General features: G+C 46.4%; 1 protein-coding gene across 2 annotated transcripts in view; it reads left to right on the forward strand.

Moving 5' to 3' along the window:
- The window catches only part of CREB3L2 (cAMP responsive element binding protein 3 like 2), a 119452-nt gene that overhangs the window by 95384 nt on the left and 1313 nt on the right, over positions 1-22755 (forward strand). Inside the window, exons 8-12 of one of the 2 annotated variants that reach the window (XM_065420651.1) lie at positions 2379-2447; positions 11294-11393; positions 13860-13986; positions 15026-15260; positions 17436-17511. In XM_065420651.1, coding sequence (XP_065276723.1) covers positions 2379-2447; positions 11294-11393; positions 13860-13986; positions 15026-15260; positions 17436-17511 — 607 coding nt within the window. Of the gene's footprint in view, positions 1-2378; positions 2448-11293; positions 11394-13859; positions 13987-15025; positions 15261-17435; positions 17512-22755 lie in introns of those variants that run through there. The other variant, XM_065420647.1, reaches the window with a different exon arrangement.

Genomic DNA, 22755 nt, shown 5'->3' on the forward strand with positions numbered 1-22755 from the left:
CCCGGAGTACTTGCTGCTAGCCTGGCGCGGAAAAGTTTCCTACCATGGAGGACGCAATAAGGCTGCTCTCCCCGGGAACCTGATGCAAAGGCTTTCAAATTACCTCCAGGAGAGCTTTGTGGAGATGTCCCAGGAGGATTTCAGCTCTATCCCCGGACATATTGACATAATTTTCCAGTAGCTGCACTGGCAAGGACTAAAAAGTAGAGCGCCTAGGGCAAAGTAATCATGAAAAACCCATTGTTAATATTCCATTCCTGTTCTGTTCAAAATAAATGTTTACATGTTTAAAACACTTACCGACTGATCCTTCCCCTGATTCAGGGTCACGGTTAACGCCTTGGGAGGGTTGGTAAGGGATCTCCGTGAGGGTGATGAAGAGATCCTGGCTGTCGGGGAAATCAGCGTTGTAAGCGCTGTCGACTGCCTCGTCCTCCTCATCTCCTTCCTCATCTTCCCCGTCCGCGAACATCTCCGAGGAAGCGGCCGTTGACAATATCCCATCGTCAGAGTCCACGGTCAGTGGTGGGGTAGTGGTGGCGGCTGCACCTAGAATGGAATGCAGTGCCTCGTAGAAACGGCATGTCTGGGGCTGGGATCCGGAGCGTCCGTTTGCCTCTTTGGTCTTCTGGTAGCCTTGTCTCAGGTCCTTGATTTTCACGCGGCACTGCGTTGCATCCCGGCTGTATCCTCTCTCCGTCATGGCTTTTGAGATCTTCTCGTAGATCTTCGCATTCCGTTTTTTCGATCGCAGCTCCGAAAGCACGGACTTATCGCCCCACACAGTGATCAGATCCAAGACTTCCCGATCAGTCCATGCTGGGGCCCTCTTTCTATTCTGCGATTGCATGGTCACCTCTGCTGGAGAGCTCTGCATCGTTGCCAGTGCTGCTGAGCACGCCACGATGTCCAAACAGGAAGTGAGATTCAAACTGGCCAGACAGGAAAAGGAATTCAAATTTTCCCGGGGCATTTCCTGTGTGGCTGGTCAGAGCATCCGAGCTCGGACTGCTGTCCAGAGCGTCAGAGTGGTGCACTGCGCGATAGCACCCGGAGCTATTCGCGTCGAATTCCATCCACACCTACCCAAATTCGACATGGCCATGTCGAATTTAGCGCTACTCCCCTCGTCGGGGAGGAGTACAGAAATCTATTTAAAGAGATCTCTATGTCGAACTAAATAGCTTCGTTGTGTGGACGGATGCAGGGTTAATTCGATTTAACGCTGCTAAATTCGACATAACCTCCTAGTGTAGACCAGGCCTAAGAGACTGCGATGGGAGTCTGGTTTGGCTGTTTTTGAGTCTGGTCACCTTACTTGCACTACCAAACATGATGCAATGGGATCTCTTTGGCGATCTCTAATGGCAGCTTGGAAATGACCAGTGTTCTTTGGAAATAAATCTCATGGTTTATTCACGTTGTGAAGGTGAGATGCATGGGCTCTGTGTTCTTTCAGGGGTGTCTGTGCTGTCCAGGACACAGTGTCAGAAATGTGGTTTGCATGAAACGGATGTCTGTCTCATCCTTGCAATCAGAGCTGCGGCACACCATTTAAAATGAATAGGGAGCAGGTGGGGGACAAGAGGTAGAGTCCTGCCCCTGGGGGTGAAATGCAGGGGTCTCAGGTCCTGCCTCTGGGGAGTAGGAAGCCCTCGGAAGGGAGTCGGGATTGTCAGTCTTTCCTCTGGGTAGTGGTAGGCCTGGGGGGGCGGGGCAGTTGCAGAGCGAGTCTGTCCCGCACTCACCCTTCAGCGGCTCCAATCCCACAGGGCGGGCCCTGCTCTGACCTGTTGGCTCTTGCCACACTTGCAGACAGGGCCCCTCCCTGTCACTTCCTGGCCCTTGTGCCACTAAACTGCCTGCCCCGAGCTGGGCTGTGGCCGCCTCGGCCACAGAAATGCATGCGTGTAGCAGCACTGTTTTGTCAGAGCTGTTGTGGCAGGTCCATACACCACATGCCTTAGAACACCGATAGTTCCACAGTACTGTTCCTGGAAAGAAAGTCTTCTGGGTAATTTTCAAACATGGAGTCCTGCATGGTGGATGGAACTAGGAGGCTCATCAGGCATCCCGTCTATTCCAGGAAGAAATAACTGTAGTCGATACTGAATGAGTTGGACCTAAGCTAAGAACTCCTCCCAAATGTTACAACTAGCAGGTCTCTCCAATACTTGTAAAATGCCTGGGGTAGCAGTTGCAGGGGCTTTTTCAGGTTTGTGTGAGGTCAAAGACTTCAAGAGTTGCAAAGGTTTGCAGCAATGCTTTTTCACCTAGTATAGAAAGGACCTTAGAACTCTGTTTTTACCCCCTTTGTTGAAGTATAATGGATGCCTGGGGGGTTTAAGTTTGCCTTTCTCTCTTTGTGCCTTCCTCAGGGTTGAGTCCTGTTCAAATGAAAATAGTGAGCTACGTAAGAAAGTGGAAGTCCTGGAGAACACAAACAGGTAGGATCTGAAAGGACAACTGGAACATGCTTCCAAAATGAGAAGTGGGAAATCTGGAAAAGAAGGGATCAAATACCAGAGCAGTGGACAATGACTCATGTGAAATGGATCCATCTGATCTGGTTAATGACAAAGATGGGGGAGGTAAAATATGTAAAAAGACTGGCATGGTGGCTGAGTGCTTAATATAATATGAAAGAGCTTGGGTTTGACGCTTAGGTCTGAGTGCTCTCCCTAGGCTGGTAAGAATTGCGAGTTCTTCATGTCACTCTTCAGCAAGCTTCTGGACTGATCTAGGAGTGATACTGATGGACTAGCAAAGAAGTCTCATCAAGCCCTCTTCGACTAGTGGAAGACTGGTCTGACGAGAGACCTTGGAAAGGAGAGGCCCTAACCTGGAGTGTAAGGCTGCAGTGCAGCCCTGATGCGTAGATCTAGAGCCCTTAGTAGTTAGTTCTTCTGGGATTGCTACTTATCATTATAACTACCATACATCTTTCTAAGGCGCCTATCACCATAGCATCTATATCAGTTTAGCAATGCAGTTTCTTTTGAGAGAAAACCAATTTCTCACCCCTCTCAGCTCATTTAGAAGCAGTTGTAGGTGAATCCAAGTGGTTTACTCAAAAGACAAACAGCGGAGACCATTCCACAGTTTAGTTCTTAAGGGAATGTCAGATAAAAGGAAGACTGATATTTATTTAAAAGATTGGGCCCCGTGTGCATTGTGATTTAAAAGTTATAAGACCTGAGCTCAACCTGATCTCTGGTGCTGGCAGATTCCACTGAGAATGCCCTGTCCCATCTGAATATATCCCAGATGAGTGTGGTATATATACCTACACGGACACACAGTTGTGGCACTGAAGTGTGGAGGGAGGTGGTCACTGAAATAGCTGAGCTTTAAAGATAAGGCCTAGGACCTAGAAATGGACCTAGAATTTGTCTGGCAGCCAATGTATTGCTCACTGAGTGGCATGTGTGGTTTCTAATCTTCGGATCCAATCTCTAATTTCATGGAGACAGACCCCGTATCACTGTAATTTGCTGGAGAATGTCTCCCACACACTGCTCGTGCATAAAGACATCTGCTGCTTGTTTGGAGAGAGCCAAGCCATTTCTCCCCCCTCCTTTGCCTATCTCCCCACTCTGCCTTACACATGAGAATGTTGGCATTGCTGTATAAGATCAGACCAGGTCCGTCTAATCCAGCATCTGTTTCTGACGGGGGCTGATACCAGCTGTTTCAGAGGAAGGTGCAAGAACTAGGTAGTAGGCAGTTACAGACTACGCTCCCCTTAACAACCCACTGAAAAGGTTCTCACTGAGTAGCCCTTGTCCCCAGGGAAGATAGTTTTACGTGTAAGCACAGCCTTCCCCAATGTTAGACACAGCAGGCTTTCCAAAAATCTTGCTCATGTCGTCTGTCCCTCACGCCCAAGGTTGCCTCGTCAAATAATGAAAAGAAGCTCTATTTTTAATAAAACTCTTCAAAGTTTTCCCAAGTTTCTGATGCTCTTAATTCTGAGAGTAAACCCTGAAAGAGCATCTGTTTGTTTAGGTGATGCTATCCCCAAATCCTTTACATCCCAGATATGCAGAATTAGTTGCATAGTTTCCCTTCATCAGTCATGGTGGGGTTTGCCTGTGTCCACTCTGCACATCACTGGTGACAGCATGTAGGGTAGGTGTAGCTACACGCTGTAGTGAAAAGCGGGATGAGTCCATGCTGCGGCTTGTAGTGACGCATGTCAGTGAAAGGCTCTGGCAGCGGAGAAAGCTGTCAGAGCTGTCCTTTGCTGCATCCCCCTCCCCCGCCAGAGCCTTTTCCACACTGCTGGATCCTTTCCCTGTGGCCCATGCAACCTTCATTCTGCCCCTGGAGCATGTTCATCATGGTACAGTCTCTTTAATTAGATGATCGTATTGCCTATGTATTCACAGGATCCCTGCCTCATTCAGTGAATGAGTAGTTATTCAATATTTCTTTATCTTCCTCATTCAGTGTGTGGCCCCCAGGCCTTTATTTAATGCATACCGTGTAAACCCTGGACTGATCATTTCCTCATGTGTGTTTCTATGGTGCCCTCACTGTAGTATCAGAGTCCTTCAGAACACTAATTACACCTCACATCTGTGAGGGGAGATGGTAGTATTATTCCAGGAAACTGAGGCACGGAGATTTATTTATATTACTCTAGCATCTAGACCAGGGGTCGGCAACCTTTCAGAAGTGGTGTGCCGAATCTTCATTTATTCATTCTAATTTAAGGTTTTGCGTGCCAGTAATACATTTTAATGTTTTTAGAAGGTCTCTTTCTATAAGTTTATAATATATAACTAAACTATTGTTGTATGTAAAGTAAATAAGGTTTTTAAAATGTTTAAGAAGCTTCATTTAAAATTAAATTAAAATGCAGAGCCCCCCGGACCGGTGGCCAGGACCCGGGCAGTGTGAGTGCCACTGAAAATCAGCTCGCGTGCCGCCTTCGGCACGCGTGCCATAGGTTGCCTACCCCTGATCTAGACGCTTCTGTCATGGGCCAGGACCTCCTGGGGCTAGGTGTACAGACACAGAACAAAATGATGGTCACAGCCCCAAAGAGTTTACCGTCTAAGTATAAGACCAGAGACAACGGATGGATACAGACAGATGGGGAAGGACAAGTGAGACGGTACTGATCTGCATGGTAGGCAGTGATCTCAGGATGTCAGCAGCCTACCTGTTCAGGTTTTTTGTAGGCGTCCTGGTGAAGGCGAGTTTTGAGGAGGGATTTGAAGGTGGATAATGAGGCAGCTTTGCAGATGTTTACAGGGAGAAATGCTCAAGTGCGTGGGGCAGCACAGGAGAAAAATACTTGTTTGAAAATGACCCTCCAGGGTCAAATGGAGGCCAGCATTGACAGCTCAGTAGCAAATGAGAGATGATAGGTAAGGTGGGGATAGGCCAGGAAGGTGTAAGAAGGAATTAAGAGCATCAGAAAGTTGAGAGTGAAGACCAGTAGCTTATGTTTGATATCATAGAAAAGCAGGAGCCAGTGGAGGAATTCAAAGGGGGGAGTGGTATTGGTCAAAGCGGCGGGCTAGGGAAACCAACTTTGTGACTAGATCTGAGCAAGGCAAGATTGTGTTTGTCAGGGCTAGAGAGAGAGAGAGATGTAGGAATGGAGGCATGAGATGATGAGAGCTTGGACAAGACTTTTAGCTATGTGGATGGATAGGAAAGGCTGTATATTAGAGATGTTACAGAGAAAGAATATGCAAGATTTAGACATAACGTGGATGTGAAGGACTAGAGAGAGAGGTCAGGGTCAGATGACACCCAGGTTATGGGCCTGAGCGACAGGCAGGATAGTGGTGTTATCCACGATGAAGATTAATCCACGGGGAAGATTAGGAGCTCTGTTTTAACCATGTTTAGCTTGAGCTGGCAGTTAGACATCCCCAAGGAGATGTTTGAGACACAGGCTAAGATTTTAATTCTGTGGTAGGGATGTAAAATATTAAACAGTTAACTTTTAAGTATTAATCTTACTGTTAACCCACCCTAACTGTTAACCCCCTATGCGTGGGTCTCGAACCAATTATTCTGCCCAAGCCGCCCCGGGCCCTGCTGGCCAACCTCAGCCCCAGTCAGCCCCGGGGGCTTCGTGGGGGATGGCCAGCCAGGCAGGGGGAGCGCATTTAGGCTGGGGTGGGTGGGCAGGGGCTGGGGGCCCCCATTGGGGGAGGGTAAAGTAGTCCCTGGCCTCCCCCTGTGCCACTGGAAGGGGTTTGGCTGCGGAGGTGGACGGTGCGCAGGGAAGGGAAGCTGCTGCTGGGGTGGCATGGAGCGTCTGCGGAAGCCGCATCGGGACAAAGTAGGTACCTGGGGCCCCTCTCCCTTTAATCAGTTAACCAGTTAAATTATATAATTTTAATAGTTAAACGGTTTTTACATCCCTAATTTGTGGAAGGGAGGTAGATCTGTGAGTGGTCAGCATAGACATGGTAGTCTAATTTGTGTTTATGGATGAGATTACACAGAGATAAGGTATAGAGGGAGAAGAGAAGGGGACGAAGGACCGAGCCTTATGGAGCTCCCTCAGAAAGCTGATGAAGGATCCTGCGAAAGACGTGCTGAAGGAGGAACTGGAGAGGTAGAAGGAGAACCAGGACAGCACAGAGTTATGGAAGTCAAGGGAGTGCAGGATTCCATTGGGTTAGGCGCGGTACAAAGTAAGAGACCGTCCTAGCGCCAAAGAGCTTCAATAGACAAGACAAAGGATGCGGGAGGAAACAGGCATAAGGATGGTGTGGGAGAAGTGACTGGCTTAAAGTCGCAAAGGAGGCCAGTGACTGAGCTGGGAATAGAATCCCATAGACCATGCTGCCTCCTCCACAACAGCATGCAGTCAGACTGGAGGACACAGATATTTGGGGTTAAAAAGAGTATTGAAAAATAGGATTTACCTGTATTAGATGAGAGAAGAAATAGGATATTTATTACTGATTATTTTCCCAGAGAAGTAATAGAAATTGGATCCTATTTAAAATGTGCCTCACCAGTTGTATGGATAAGGTGACCAGATGTCCTAATTTTGGGGTCTTTTTCTTATATAGGCTCCTATTAACCACCACCCCCTCCCCCCCCGTTCTGATTTTTCACATTTGCTGTCTGGTCACCCTATGTATGGATTACTTTTGTGCTGTGTGTGCAAACTGAACAAGGAAATGGTGACAGTACAGAGACTGGTTTTCACAACCTCTTGCTTGTACATGGATCAGGAATGATAGGATTGCCAGGGGAAACAACAACAACAGAAAGCAAGCTGTGCCGCTTTCCAACCTGAGATCACTTTTGGAAGGTAGTGGTTTTATAAAATAAAATCTGGTGGCTCTTTATTGGATGCTAAGAATAGTCCACTGAGGCCCTGCTTCTGCTCCCACTGAGGTCAATGGTAAAACTTCCATTGACTTCCGTGGTGCAGTGTCAGGTGAGTGTGAGAGATATGGGGCATTGCAAGAGCTGAAACAGCAATAGAGTTGCCGAGTCTTATTGATCTGCATGGTAATTCCTTCAACTGGGATTATAAATTTATTTTACAGTATGTCCTGTGGGTGACGGAGGACTTGGCTGTGTTTTTCAATGAGGAATTTTAAAAATCTTTCTTCTTTGAAATCTCTCTCTAAAACTGACACCGCTTGAGAGCCCTGGAACAACCACTTGTTTTTAACAGAGCAAGTCAATGTTTTTGCACTGAACCTTTTTTTTTTTTTTTTTTGGTGAGGGGGTGGTGTTGGTGGAAAAAATGGCTTCTTGACCTAAATTTTTCCACAGACATTTTCAATTTCCTTTTGGTAGAAACTTTCTGGTTGGATGGAAAAACTGTAAAGAGTCACTTTTGTTTTTTTCTCTTCCGAAGGGAGAAAGGGGTGTGTGTGGAAATGGAGAACATGGAGGACCGCAAGTTTTCAAAAAATGAAAACGGAAAAAATCAGTTTGTTTTGTCAAAAAAAAGGAGAAATTCTGTGGAAAAAACTTGCATGCAGCAAACAGTTTGTTTTGTTTTTTTGAAAGTATATAACACTCTGTGAGCAGTGCTAGCTTTTAAATGTAAAGGCCAGATTCCAAAAGCCTGCCGGGCAGAGAGAACCTGCAATGACCCAGATTTCATGCTCATGCCTTACAGCAAGTCTTGTTCAGGAGAGGGTGGTGGTGAAGCCTTGGATTGCACCCATTCTCAGTTGTTAAAGGAACCCTTTTTGGAAAGTAACCTACCTATATAAAAACACAAATTAGACATCACAGGCTGGAGTGGATTTTCCAGCAAGACTAGAAGGGAGAGGGAATCCCTCAGTTACTTTACAGCTTTCCTGTGAGGCACTTCCATTGGCAGGGAAAGCGTGAAAGCACATTCACACCTCCTACCAGGAGGTGACCCTCTAATTGAATATCATCAGGAAATGTGTCAGACAGAGTGAGATTAATCCCAGGGTGCAACCCCCTTATCTACATTGCCTTAAGATTTCATTTTCTCCTGTTAAAATTCAGCCATAAGCAATATATTTCACTAAAAGCATTCTTGACCTTCCTTCAGATGTTCAGCGGCGGCCTCTTGGCATAAAATGCCCTTGTTCTTAAAGTTGCTCTTTCTCCCTTTCTCCAGTTTTCATTAGCACATCTCACCCCAATGGTAATAATACTGAAGGTAACTTTTCAATGGGAGAGGAGGCATTTTGACCTTCAACTATCTCTTTCAGTTTTTTGGACCGAACTATAGAAAAGAAGTACGGAAGAGTGTTTTTTGTGGGGGCAAGAGGGATAGCCATGTTGCCTCCAAACAAATGAATTCCAGCCTTCTCTTGCCTCAGTTCCTTGTTCTTAGCTTGAAAATGCATCATGAGTATTTTAACTCCCAACATGTAATCCTTTACTGTGGTGAAAGAGACAGTGGCCTTGATTCTCTACTCATGCCAGGGTAAATAGGGGGTCACTTTGTTGACTTCAAAAAGGCTACGCCTGATTTTTCACCAGTGTAAATGAGGCCCAGTTTAGAGATGTTTGAAGATTTGTGGTCATGTGGTGGAACTTATAAGTACTTGTTTACTTTCAGTACGAAGTACCCACACCTTGTGTAGTTGGTAAATAACTTGGACCATATCTTACTCCCCACTTCATTGGCCCTGAAGGGCCCAAGATATAGTGGAACCGATATAGTTACACTGCTTGGGCGGGGGTGGGGGGTGGGGAGAAGAAAAGACATATTTGAGGAGCATAGCATCTTGGAGTCCAGGTCTTTGGGGGATCTCTGCACAGCAATGCTTGGGCTGGACAGGGAGGGCAGAGAGGAGAAATTTTAGTAGATTTGCCACTATGCAGATCCACCTGCCATTTCCTTTCCAACAGCCATCTCCACCTCCTCCCCCAAATCCCCCAGAGCAGCAAGAGCTGTTGCTATCGCAAGGCTTCTGTTGCTATCTCAGGACTGCAGTAGCAGGCCCAGAGCTGGAAGGAAAATTTCTTTCTGAAACTCCTCTGGAACCCTGGTGCACCAAGCCCAGCTACTCTGTCTTGGTACACGGGGAGGATTTGGTCATCTGTCACTACAGTGATTATACTGTAGTGATTATACAAGGTTCAAAAAGCCTTCCCATGAAATGTGTACACTGATTTAGAAGATGGGAATAGCCATACACAGTATGCATTTACCTTTTAAGGAAAGCTGCTTGTGTGACACACACATGCTGTGTAACAGTATTATTGAGTAGTTGGTGTGGCCTCTTTCATCTGAATTGAAATGGCTCTTGAGTTGCTCCTACTGTAGATAAGGAACAGAAAGAGGACAACCAATTTTTATTTTACACCCGGATGTGGAACAAACCATATTTTCAACAGCGTATTAGACACTCTTGTGAAAGTTGGGAGGGATCTGCTGGCCCAGATAAATCTGTACTGGGAGTATTCCTTGTACTAATTTCAAACTCCACTTCTGAAGTCCTTGAAATCATTCTACCTTAATTAACAATGATAATTGATTAAAAAAGTCTATAATAGACAGGTGAGTGTATTTTGAGCTGCAAAGGCACCTCTGGGTCTGTCCTACAACTGGCTTGTAATAACTTGGTTTTAAAATAATTCTTTTCTATCTCTCTTGCTCCAGCATTTTTGACATCGCAGCCTTTAAAGCTGTTGGGGGTTGCCATGTATATTTGTTATGAGGCCTCAAGTTCTCTTATAAGTGAAATGAAACATAGAAATGGGATTGAGCTGCAAAGTTAGGATCCAGGGTCAAACTTCTCTAAAGGTTTTTGTGTGTGTTTGAAGTAGAGCATTTGGTGTAGTCCAACTCTTTTGAAAAGCATTTGTCAGAACACAATGGGAACAGTTTGGAGAGACCCAAATCAGTAATGGAATGTGATTGAGCAGGCTTAAAAATAGACACTTAACTATAGTTTGAGATCGGTTCCTACTTCACTTTTAAACGGCCAGTACTCAAATTCATGGACTGTTGTCCCTGCAGCAGTTGATCATACCTTTTACACTAAGCAGAGAGCCAGGAGGGTAGAAAGTGCTGTTCTTGGCTGGGACTCTTATGTTTGTCCAACACAATAGGGCCTCCATTGTGGTTGGGACCTCTAAGAATGATTGTAATAGCAACATAGGGCTGTGATTTCATCAGCTCTTGGAGGATGGAAGACTTAATAGGTAACCTTAGGAGGAAGTAACATTAAATATTTTATTTAAAACAAATGTATGGGAAGATAAGTCTGAACATATTACAGGTTTTGAGATCTAAAGGCATTTTATTTACAAAAGCTTTCCAGTTTATCTTAAGGGCCAGATTTTCAGAAATGTGCGTGCACAGCTACACAATTGATTAGGGTAATTGTGGACCTGATCCTGTACCTATTAGTCAATGGCAAAATTCCTGTTGCAATCATGGCACAAAATCAGATCAAATGTGCAGCTGGTCATCTGTGAATGTAACAGTTTCAACTGCATGTATATACATGGTAATCCTGCTCCCATTCTTCTGAAAATCTGATCCTTCCTGGATGAACAAAGAGGAGCCTCAGAAGTAGGAAGTAAAGTAGTTGGTGGGAATGTTTGGGGAAGAATGAAACTGACATCAGTTGTGGAAAAACAAAGTACTCCTTGAAAAGTCTAATGTGATTGTGCGCTATATTTTGGAAAATTAGTGCAGCCATTCCTTGCCTCTGACTTTTAACTAGCTGCACCTGCGTGTAAATGTTTACTGCTAGTAAGGCACAGAGATCAAGGTGAAAAGCTGTATGATCATATGGTCTGAGGTATGTAAATCTACTGGTTAATATTGATGGCTGTGTTACTCTTGACATTCCAGAACTCTTCTGCAGCAGTTACAGAGACTCCAAGCCATGGTTGCTGGCAAAGTGTCCCGTTCCTGTAAAGCAGCCAGCACGCAGACAGGGACCTGTCTCATGGTGAGTGACTCAAAAGTTGGGGACCACAGGCAGTGGTTGCTAAAACCACTGTTCCCTGGCTCAGCTCATGTCTGTCTCCCAACTCCATTGGATAATGGTACTGCAGGGTTGAAAAAAGAGGTGGGAGCAGCGGTCAGCTTCGTGCTAGCAGCTGGAAGCTTTGGGAAGCCATGAATACTGAGGCAGCCTGGGATGTGTGTGGATTTTTGTTGCTGAAGGGTACTCCACCCATTCTGTTCAGCCCATCAGTCTGAAAGCCCAGAGGGTGGGAAGCGTCTCTCGTCAAGAATTAACAATGAAATGTATCATAAAGTTCTGAATTACTTTGGGGATTTCTGATAGATAGCACCTTGCTGAAAAGAAGCCTAATTTGTGGCCATCATAGCATGGGATCTTCCTATCTAAGAGACCACCTCCCTCCCCCAGACATACTGCCACAGTCATGATCCTTGGGGGCATTCCCACTTGGTATAAAACCGGAGCGGGGGAGGGCTGCTGGTGGAGTGTTCTCTGTGGGGACCCCTTTCCTTTGGAATGTACTCATGTCAGACCTGGGGCTGCAAGAGCACAAGACTGTTGACTTTCCAGGCCCTCTACAAAGTCCATCTGTTTGAGCAGGCATTGGCAAGGGGTGTGAGGATGGAATTACTGTCATCTGGAAGTGTGTGGTTTGCAGGAGGTAAACTGTCTCAGGGTGTTTCTTGATGATTAGATGAAGTGCCCCCATGGAGGCAATGGAGCATGGCACAGGGGAGGTCAGTCCCCGGAGCGAGGGGCCAGCCAGAGGCAATGGGGCATGGCAGGGGCGGCCCCGCTCCACCCAATGCGAGGGCACTATTTACAAACCGGCAGTTGCCAGACCAGGGCCGGCTCTAGGATTTTTGCCGCCCCAAGCAGAAACAATTTTGGCCGCCCCCCCCCCCCTGTTTTTTTCTTACCCCACCCCCGGCCTTGCCTCAGCTCCGCCCCTTCCCCAAATCCCCAGCCCTGCCTCCTCCCCCCAGGCTCTCAAGCCTAGGAGGGAGGGGGAGCAGCGGCGCGCGAATCAGCTGTTTCGCGCGCTGCGGCCACTCGGGATCTCCCCCTCCCTCCCAGGTTTGAGAGCCTGGGAGGGAGGGCGAGCAGCGGCGCGCGAATCAGCTGTCACAGCGCGCGAGCGGCAGCAGTGGAGGTGAGCTAGGGCGGCCGGGGCACATTTTTAGGGGCGGCATTCTGGCGCCGGCCATGCCACCCCTAAAAATGTGCCGCCCCAAGTACCAGCTTGTTTTGCTGGTGCCTAGAGCCGGCCCTGTGCCAGGACGCACAGTGTCCTGCCTGGCTCTGTGCTGCCAGTGTGCCCCTTCCCCTCAGAGGCAGGCCCATGCCACACCACACAGCCTCTCCCCCTCCCCCCCAGCCCAACACCCCCCAATTCCCTATGGCCAGAGTTCCCCCGGACCCACTATGCCCAGCGCCCCCCCCATACCCACCCACAAATGCACAGTGCCCTGCACAACACCACCCCTGCCCACAGCCCCACCACAACTGCCCAGCACCCCCCACAAAATCCCCACTCCCTAGTGCCCCAACACACACATCCTTCCCACCCCCTCACAGCCCAGCACCCTCCTGACTCCCCACAGACCCACTCCCCCAACCCCTGCCTCCTGGCCACACTCACCGGCCCTGCTGGGAGGCGACTGTGTCTGCTGGGCTGAGCCGGCAGCACAGCTAGGGCCGGGAACTGCTCCATCCCCTTGGGAGTGGTGTGATCAGCTAGGCCAGGACCTGCCCCGGCCAGGCTCCCTCAAGCCACACTTGCCTGGAGGAGCCCAGCCAAGCTCCCCGCACTGTTCTCTTCCTTCCCCCCCCCCCCCGGCTGAGACTGGCCAGGCTTCTGCACCAGTCCCAGGCGACTCAGCTCTGGGGAGATAGGTGGGGCCGCACAGGTGGTGGGAAGCAGAGACTGCTGGGAGCCAGAGGTGCCCCAAGGTCCGGCTAGGGGGCTGAGAGGAGCAGGGGATGGGGCCAGGGGGCAGAGAGGAGCCCTTGGCCAGCTGGCGGGCAGGCCGAGAGAAGCAAATGGTGGGCGGGGGGAGCCAGTGGGGGTCTCAGGGCGCAGTGCAAGCGGAGCAGGCCGGGGCCCCTTCTGAGCATGGGCCCGGCTTCATGGAGCCACTGGAGCCATTGTAAACCCGGCACTGCCCTTTCCAACTTCCAAATAAAGAAGTTCAGCAGAATAAAATGGCTGCAGGTCTTTAAAATAGACTCTTGCATTGAAATCTTCCTTTTAAATATTGAATTGTTATTGTCCATGCATCTTTGATTAGGGGCATCATATATATTAACCAAAAAGTAGCCTGGAATCAATATTTAAAAAAAAAAATTACAGCAGTTGTGTGACTTGCCATTGCTTTAACCTTAATTCCCATGTATTTGTGTTCAAAGAGTGAGATTGCTTTTATTTTTGCTTTTTTCTTTGTCCAGGTGGTGGTGCTGTGCTTCGCAGGCATTTTTGGCAGCTTCTCTCAGAGTTACGGGCCCTATCCTTCTGCCACAAAGATGGTGCTGCCCAGCCAGCATTCCACACCAGAGTCATACACGGCCTCCATTGGTAAGCTAAGTCAGTGCTGCCGTTTGCTTGATGACTCACTCCCCCACAAGTTCCCCTTTGCATTTTTGTGGGAGTCCAGTGGACACCGCCTACTCTTCCCTTCCCAGTAGCTGTGTTCCCCACATTGTGGTTGTCATTTTTCTGGCTGAGGGCAGGATGGGAATTCTCCTTTAGATCCTCTCAACATATCTTCTTGCACAACCTGGAAAAGGGCATTGCTGACATTCAGGAAATGTTCCTTTCTCCCCCGCCTCTTTGAGGATGAGAACCGCAGGCTCCTACTCACCAGCCTCTTGTCTCACTCCAGGGCCACATCCAAAACAATAATAAAGTCTGACCTCTAGTGGTTTTGAGGTGTTGGTGTTTTTGCATTATAGAAATGCAAGTGTATCGAGTCGGTTGAAAAAGTTCAATGGCTGGGTTACCCATGCTGTTGGTGAAACGCATCATGAAGGGATGGAGGAGTCCATTGCTCCCCAACCTACTTGATAGTTCCAGTCAGGCTTCTGTGTGTCAGCCGCAGGCATCAGACTCGTAGCTCCCAAAAGATTCCAGGTGAGCTTGGCTTCAGTTCACTTCCAAGTGGCAAATTCACATTGCCAAAAAACCTCCAACACAGCTGATATCCATTGCCTTTCTGTTGGCAGTGTCAGAGGCCAAGGATTGAGTGGGGCACCAGGATGGAAGTAGATGCTAGCTGTCTCCGATAACTATTACGTTAAAATAGAGCCTGTCACCATGGTATCTGAGTGTTTATCCCAGAAGTCATCCCTCCAGTTCTGGCACAGTGGCTGGACAAGTGGGGAAGGACCCCAGTGCTCATATTGCACTTGCTGTGGGCGTACATGGCGGGCTGTCAGTGCAGCATCTTTCCCTAGCTCCAAAATTTCTAGTTAAACTCCATGGGTAGCAAAATCCTGTGCAGCTAGATTTACTGTGTTTATATTTGTCCACTTTCAATTCCCCAAATGTCCAGTGCCCTTATATCTGGGCTCACTGTGTTTCTCATTTAGTTTCTGCCTCCCCTATTTGTACACAGTACGGTCAAGAAGTCTGCTAATTTACGAAGAGCCCCGCCAACTGGAGGAGCAGTACAATTCAATCTCCTTTGCAGATCGCAGTGATGTCTGGGATAGGCGCGTGGACGCCTCCAAACACACAGCACTATCTCTGGAATATGTGCCGGGGGCACGGCAGGACAAAGTCACACACTTCACAATAGCCAATGAGACAAGGCTAGAGAAATCAGTGGTGCTGGGGCTGCAGCCGCACAGGTGAGTGCAGAGGAAGCAGGCCTAGGCATGAGTTGCATGAAATTCCTTGTTGCGTGTTTCCTGGACAATTATTTGTATTACTGTTGTGCACAGAGGCCCCCAGTCAAGATCAGGGCCCCATTGTGCTAGGCATTGTACGAACACCTAGTGAGAGACCGTCCCTGTCCTGATGTGCTTACAGCCTAGATAGACAAGACTAAGAGCGGGAAGGGAAACTGAGGCAAGGAGAGGTAACGTGACTTGCCCCAAATCACACACGTCAGTGGTGGAGCCAAAATTAGAACCTTGGTCTCCTGACTCCCAATCCTATGTCCGATCCACTGGACTATGTTTCCTATCCAAGACCATGTGCTTGGAAAGCCGGTAGTTATGGGGTTCCTGCTGAGCCTGGTGTGGATTCCTTTGACTTATACTAGCTAGAGGGTGGTAGTCTTCTCAAACAACAATTGCAGTATAGATGTCATTTAAGACTGTTACTCTGTCTGTATTAATAAGAGCTCCCTATAGAAAGTTTTAGTGATGACACTGACACAAGACTTTGTGTAATCCACCATGTCATGGTTCAGGGCATCTGCACCTATATTCCCCCCTCACTGGTTCACCAAGGGCATCCATGCTTAGGCTTCTGACTCCCCTCTCTTGGGTGGAGAACCGCACCTCTCTCCCTCCTGAGCAGTGTATTTCCAGGCTGCACAGTTCTGTGCATACACTGTGAATTCCCTGGCAAAGTCAGACTGCCTAAGCAGGCCTACTTTACTTTACTTTTCTCCTCAGATGGTGAACAGCGTAATTACCACAGTTAAGTTACCACACAGTTCTTTCTAAGCAAGCACATTTATTCTTAAGGTACAAGCATATTGGAGAAAACCTATTAAAAACAATAAAAGAACCTATATTCATCCTAATAAGCTTACCAGAGGTCATCCCAACTCCAAGAAGAGTGAGTGAACAGTCCTTCAAACCCCATCCAGGGGTTTTCCTGTGACTAACAAGTTCATAATTCCTTTTGCTCAGAACAAGAACACTCATGAATCTGAGAGCTACTCGTTTATACCATTTGTGCATTTTGATCCTGGGAATAGGGAATTTGTAAACCAAAGTCCCCTTCCCAGGGTGAGGCTTCAAAAAATCAGGTCTGGAGGTTGGCATTTGCATTTCTCCCCCCCCCCCCACCTCCACCCAAGTATGTCCTAGGAACCCTACTCAACTCACTGTCCATTCTTGTCTTAGCCCATTGTTTAAAAGAGTCCTTGGAAGCTCATACGACTTCCCAGCATTTATATTAGTCTTATCTCCTAGACAGCTTACATACTATCCCACAATAACATGCAAACATTTGCATTTTTGATACAGTGAGCTCCTAAGATACTGAATCTTAATTCAGTAAGGTTTAACTTAATTCAGAAAGTTTTTGCGGGCAATTACACACAGACACACACGTATAGCGTTATACAAATAATAACTTCTTGGGATGGAAAATATCAGTAAAATACAACCCAGAGGGAGGTGCATTGCCTACGTGCTGAAAGCTGAGGGGAAATGCGCATCATCAAGCAATCTAAAAATATGCAGGCCATGGGGCATTGCCATTTGAATGGCAACATGAGCTTGTGGATTACTAACATTTCTGACTGGGCGGGTTATGAGGAACTGGGTGCCTTTTGCACTCAAGATGGCTCTGCAGTTTGTTGCAGGACAGAGCTGGGAAGGTGGAACATGTATTGCTAGAAGGGTCACCCTCAGAAAGTTGCATTGAATTCCTTGTTAAATTCTTTCCTTTAAAATAATGTGAAATTTGGTGCTCCTGGAAAATGAGACACACTCTGGTTTGAAGAACTGATGTGTGATGTCTTTTCCTTCACTGTACTTCTGCATGCCCTGCCACCACCCTGCTGCTCAAGGCCTGGATCTCTTCAACAGATTCTTTCTATTGTGCCAAATGGGTTTTTATTTGGATACGTCTCTTAAAGCACTAGGATGAGACACCCTGTGCCCCTAACCCCAGCATATCTATTTTAGCATGAGGTGACTAATTTGATGTGTTACCAAGTTCCAACCAGTGAGCTCCTGGTAAATAACAGGCACTGTAAAAGCAATAGCCAGTTTCAGTGGGGTGTGCGCTTTTTGCATGATTGCATACAGGTATAATATTCCTTTTTATTTTTCTCCTCACAGGGTCAGCTCAGAGCTGGAAGTGAATGAAACGCTGAAAATAATTGAAATTGATAGACGAGTCAATGCCACTTCTTAAAAAAGAGGCCTTCCCCCCCTCATTATCCTCCCTTCTTTCCAACCCAAGCCCCACCCCTTCCTCTGGACTCATCACCATCAGGGAACCAAAGGGCAAAAGAGAGAGAGTCTGCCAACTTCTGATTTGGCTGAAGAGTCTGTGACTTGAGTCATCAGCAGTTGTCCTCGTTCTGTCCTTTCCTCTGGGCACACAAACCTGCTTCTGCTTTTACTGCTGTCCCTGACTGGTAATACAAGGGTGTACAGCTGGTTGGTTTGTATGTATATCCTAATCAAGGGGCAGAGCCATCGAATGGAGGATTAGGATAAATGTAACTCACGGGGGAACGTTTGTGGTAGGTCACGTGGGAGAAGGAAACTGAAAGATAGTGTGACACTGCTCAGGATTTGGCCACAGCTCCATGCCCATCACTCTGGCACACTGGAGCTTTATGGGGAGAGAAATGTGTTCACAGTTCCCATCCCTCCCACTGAGGGCAGAGAACAGACAGTAGTCCTATTGAGCCAACAGCACAGACAGGAGAGTCTGTTCAATGGCAGTATTGATTTTTTTTTTTTCTTCTCCCTGCTCTCTCTCTCTCCCCTTTTCCTGCCCCTTTATCACGTGGTGGGTGAAGTTTCCTTACTGTTGCCATCCTTATGAAGGATCCAGGCAAAGTTCAGTCAGCCCATGTGTCTTCTCAGGCCTTGTCTACAATTGCACCAATTTAACTAAATCAGTTTAGAAACTGATTGAGTTTAATCTGTGCGACTCCCTTGTGTGGAAATTTTTAAATAAGATTATGACTAGTATATTGTATCCATTTAGCTTAAGTTGATTCCTTACTGGCATAAACTAAATCAATACTAGGCTCTCTTAAACCAAAATAAGAGCGTCCACATTAGGGGATTGCATGGATTTAATTAAATTAGTTTCTAAATCCATTTAGATACATCGGTGCAGTTTTATGAGGTAGACAAGGCCTCAGATTGCTCTAGGTTCTTCTTCTTCCCCCGAGCCTCCTGTTACTGTTGTAAATAGTATTTATTAGCTTACCAAAATTTCCCTCTGGTAGCCAGACTGGAGAGCCAAGCTCCCAAGACCATGCAGGTTTTCTTGGTGAACTTTGAAATCAAGATGGAAAAAATATGCTTTTTTTTTTAAATTAAACTTAGTTCCCTATAATGATTATTAGAATGTAATGAGGCTCCCCTTCCTCCTCCCTTTTACTAAAAGTACATGGAATTAAAGCAACCGCTTAGGAAAAAAATTGTTGTATATTCCCAATTAGACGCAATTCAGGTCAGTGCTGATGGTCTCCCTCTCTAGTTATTTATTATTACAAAACTACCTAGAAGACCAAACCAAGGTCAGGTCCCCATTGTGCGAGGCACTGTACACACACACATGATGAGAGACTGTCCCTGTCCTGAAGCCGCTATCCTGGATAGACAAGACAGAAAAAAGATGGGAGGGGGAATAGATACATGGAGAGGGGAAATGCCTTGCCCAAGGTCACACAGCTGGTCATTGGTAGAGCCAGGAATAGAATCTAAGTCTCCCGCCTCTCAGTGCAGTACCCTATCCACTAGACCATACTGCTTCTAAAGCACCATGCTGATGCATCTAATGCACACTGTCTCTAGTGCGGTGATTCTCCCTCTCTCAATACTCAGATTGTGCCAATGGCAGGGCTGCCCTTCTACTCACAACTGTCCTTTCCGTGATCCAGCCAACCCACCAGTGATTGCTTCTGGGTTTTATTTGGTTATTACAAAGGGCTGTTCAGAGTTCCCAGTGATGGCTTTAGCCTAAAAACCTAAATAGGATAGAATAGTACGGCTACTTTTGCAATTTACCAGGAAAACTCAGTTAAAAAAATATTAAAATGTTTTTTAAAAAAAAACCTCTCCTTTTTTACATAAATAAGGAGACCAAACTAGTGTAGCCTTGTGTTTTATACCATGTACAGTAACTCTTTCCTCCAGGTATTCTATTTTGTAAAATATTTTTAAAGAAAAAGTGTATTGTTTTTGTATTTTAGTATAGCCTCTGCAGTGCTTCATCCTTTCCTGTTTGGATTTTTCCTTTTTTAGTCTCCCTTCCTTTGTTCACTATCCCATCTGTTCACTATGGGCCTGATCCAAAACCCAGTGAAGTTAATGGAAAGAATCCATTTGGCTTGAGTAGGCTTTGGATCAGTCCCCACTGCACCATGATCAGAAACAACATTCAAATTGGCAAGAGTGGGACATGTGTCCCAATTCCACTAGCAGATAATGGAATTTGGTGTGTACACCTCTTGTGTGCATGACTTTCTAGGTCAAACCCCATTCGTCTGTCCAGGTGCCTATTTAAAAAAAAAAAAAATAAAAAAAAAATTAATTGGTGGCAATGAGAGAGAAATGCCATTGTGAGCATATTCACAGTCAATCCTTTCTTGTCAGTGTGGGTCAGTACCACCCCTAAGGCATATCCCCTCTTATTAAGGGTCAGCCACAACAGCCATGCTAATTCTCCCAGGCTCTCTGGATGGCGCTAGTGCGCACAGACAACCGTCACACAGCTCTCCCTTTGGGAACCCACATTATACCTGCATGATGGAAAGAGGAAGGAAAAGATGGGTGTGAGCGGGGGAGCGTCTGAACTCAGACACAAGTGGTGTCTGCATTATTTTAACCACCTGAGGTCAGCAAAGGGAAGGGGAAAATGTATGACCTGTTAGATTTACCATATTGGCTATCTCAGGGCATCCAAGTACAACCAGGTAGGCATGAGTCAGGGATTAGCAAATTCACGAAAGACCTGGTTTACAGAGCATCTCCAGGTCCCCTTGACTTTGAGTGTAACTGTGGGGGCTCAGCGTTCCTGAAAAACAGGCCCAAAATTTCTCTCTCTTGGGGTTTATTTATATAGCTGTGTATGGAATGTGAATGTGGAGCAGGTGGAGGCTTATCTGTCTAATCTCTCATGCCCATTACCCTACTTAATGCACGAATACATTCGCTCCCAGTAAAGAGACACTATTAACGTTATTAATTTAAATAATTTACACTATTAAAATAGAGAATTTCCCCAAATCATTGCTAAGCACCTGTAAAGCCGTTTGCTTTTTGCAATTCGCGCAGCTTGGATACACCACACCATTTATGGGGGTTTTACATCGTCATTGATAAGGGTTACTGTCTGAGTCAGGCTACTGGATTAGATGGTCTGATCTATGTATGGATAATATGGAGTACGGCAATTCCTGTGTTCCTATGACCATAAAAATAGCCTCTCTCTATAGCCCTAATATGTTTGATGCTTAAAATGAAATTTTAGCTGTTTTTTGTGGATCTCCTAAACTAGCACAACATTTGGGTTGAAGTCACTGCTGGGGAATATTATTCCTTTAAAATCAACTACTCCTATTGAACCTGAAATGGGTTTCTTCTGTAAGTCCTTTTTCTAGCAATCGGTCACTTGTTTACTCTGGGGTGAAATTCACTCCTGGATATAGGGTCAGCACAAGTCATGCACCACTTAAGTCCCAAGAAATCATCTAAGTCCCACTTTAGCGGTCCCGGGCCTCAGGAATTTACGCAGTATATAGCCTTCGTGCTGGGTCTCTGCACAGACACCCTGAAAGCTGCCTGCATGGAACCCTGTTGCCAAACCAATGTTTTACCACACCAGTAAAACCTTGCTTGTCCCCTATAACCTTCAGACATTCCCCGAGCTGTCAGTCTTTGAGTCTAGGAAGTTAAGCTATGAAGGAAAAGTAGGGCATTATTTTTTAAATACAAATATATATTTATGGAAATCAGGCCCAGGCCATGTGACCGTTCTAATCATGTTAGCATGGAGGGGAGGAGGAAGAGAGAGGTTGGTATGCTATTTATAGTTCTACGTTAGTTTCATGTGTGTTCACTATTTGTTCTGTGCAGACTAATATTTTAATACACCAAGGTTCATAGGCCAGATCTCAGCTGGCAGAGTTTCCATTTACACAATTTACATGGAGTAGCTCTGATTTATACCATCTGAGGAACTGGCTCCTGTCACTGGGCCAGGCTTCTCCCCAGCTCCAAAGTATGTGCTGCCATGTCCAGTCTCTTTCAAGGAGGTTTATTTTATTAATAAACCCAGGTAAACAAACAGAAAAAAAGAGGCTTAACTCAGTCCTTGCTTTCAGGTTCCAGCTCTACCCCCTCAGGGATTTCTGGCAGGTTCCCAGTTCTGGCCAGTTCTGCTCCCTCTTGGGGGCAGCAGTCTCAGGGCTGTCTCCCTCAGCCACTGGCCCCCTTGCTCCAGGGGCCCCACCACTGGAGTTTGCTCCACTCTGGTGTGACTTTACCTCCTCCAGATAGGTCACAGCCTGTCTCAATCAATTCCCCCTCCAGCTATCCAGTTAGCAGCCCTTTATAGGCCCAGGTGTAGCTCAGCCCTCTTTAACTGGCTGGATTGGACTCACTGGCTCTGGTCCAGGGCTCAGTCTAACCATAGGGACCAGTTAAAGCTATGGGGTGTCACAGGGTATCTGCATCAAAATATATTTTTAGACTAAAATTTAACTCTGCCTTCCCTTCCCCTCCACCCCCCCCCCCTTTTTTTTTTTTTGGTAACTCCTGTAAAACTGACTTTCAGCAGTGGACATTGTCTAGTCACAGTTACTCATTTATTTGACCTACACTGTAATATTAATTGCCACATCACGAGGGATTGCCACAGAGTATTTGGGCTCTAGATTCTAGCTAGTGCCAACAGGTCATTGTACAAGAACAGAAATATAGTTCGTATTTTTATGCTCTGTGACTAAAATATTTCATTCTCCAAGCACTAATTAGAAAGGGAATGTTTTGCATTTTGAAGGTGAAACAGTAGGTCATTACTTTGGTGATTGGGAAGAAAGCCGTATATCTGAGAGGTGCTTTGCTGAACTACTATATACTCTGCAGCTTTGCACTCTGGCTGCACTTACTGTTTCAGTGTTAAGGGCAAATGACTGTTGGGGGTGTGGGAATAAACTGGCCACACAAGTGCATTATAGACATCAATAAATGTATACAGGTTCAGTCAGTGAGTCAATGTGCACACCCAATCATCTTAAGACCCAGCAGATGCACCATGGACATTCAGTCTTAGATTGTGGGTGAGATCCAGGTTAACTGCCTTGCCTCAGTGATAAATTGTATTCAGAGAGACCCTAGACATGAGCCAGGAATTTGTTTTTCCATATGCATATCACCTATCTGCTTTTCTTTATGAAGGCACAGATGTGGT

The sequence above is a fragment of the Emys orbicularis genome, chromosome 1, assembly GCF_028017835.1.
Source record: "Emys orbicularis isolate rEmyOrb1 chromosome 1, rEmyOrb1.hap1, whole genome shotgun sequence".
In the NCBI taxonomy this organism is placed as follows: Eukaryota; Metazoa; Chordata; order Testudines; family Emydidae; genus Emys; species Emys orbicularis.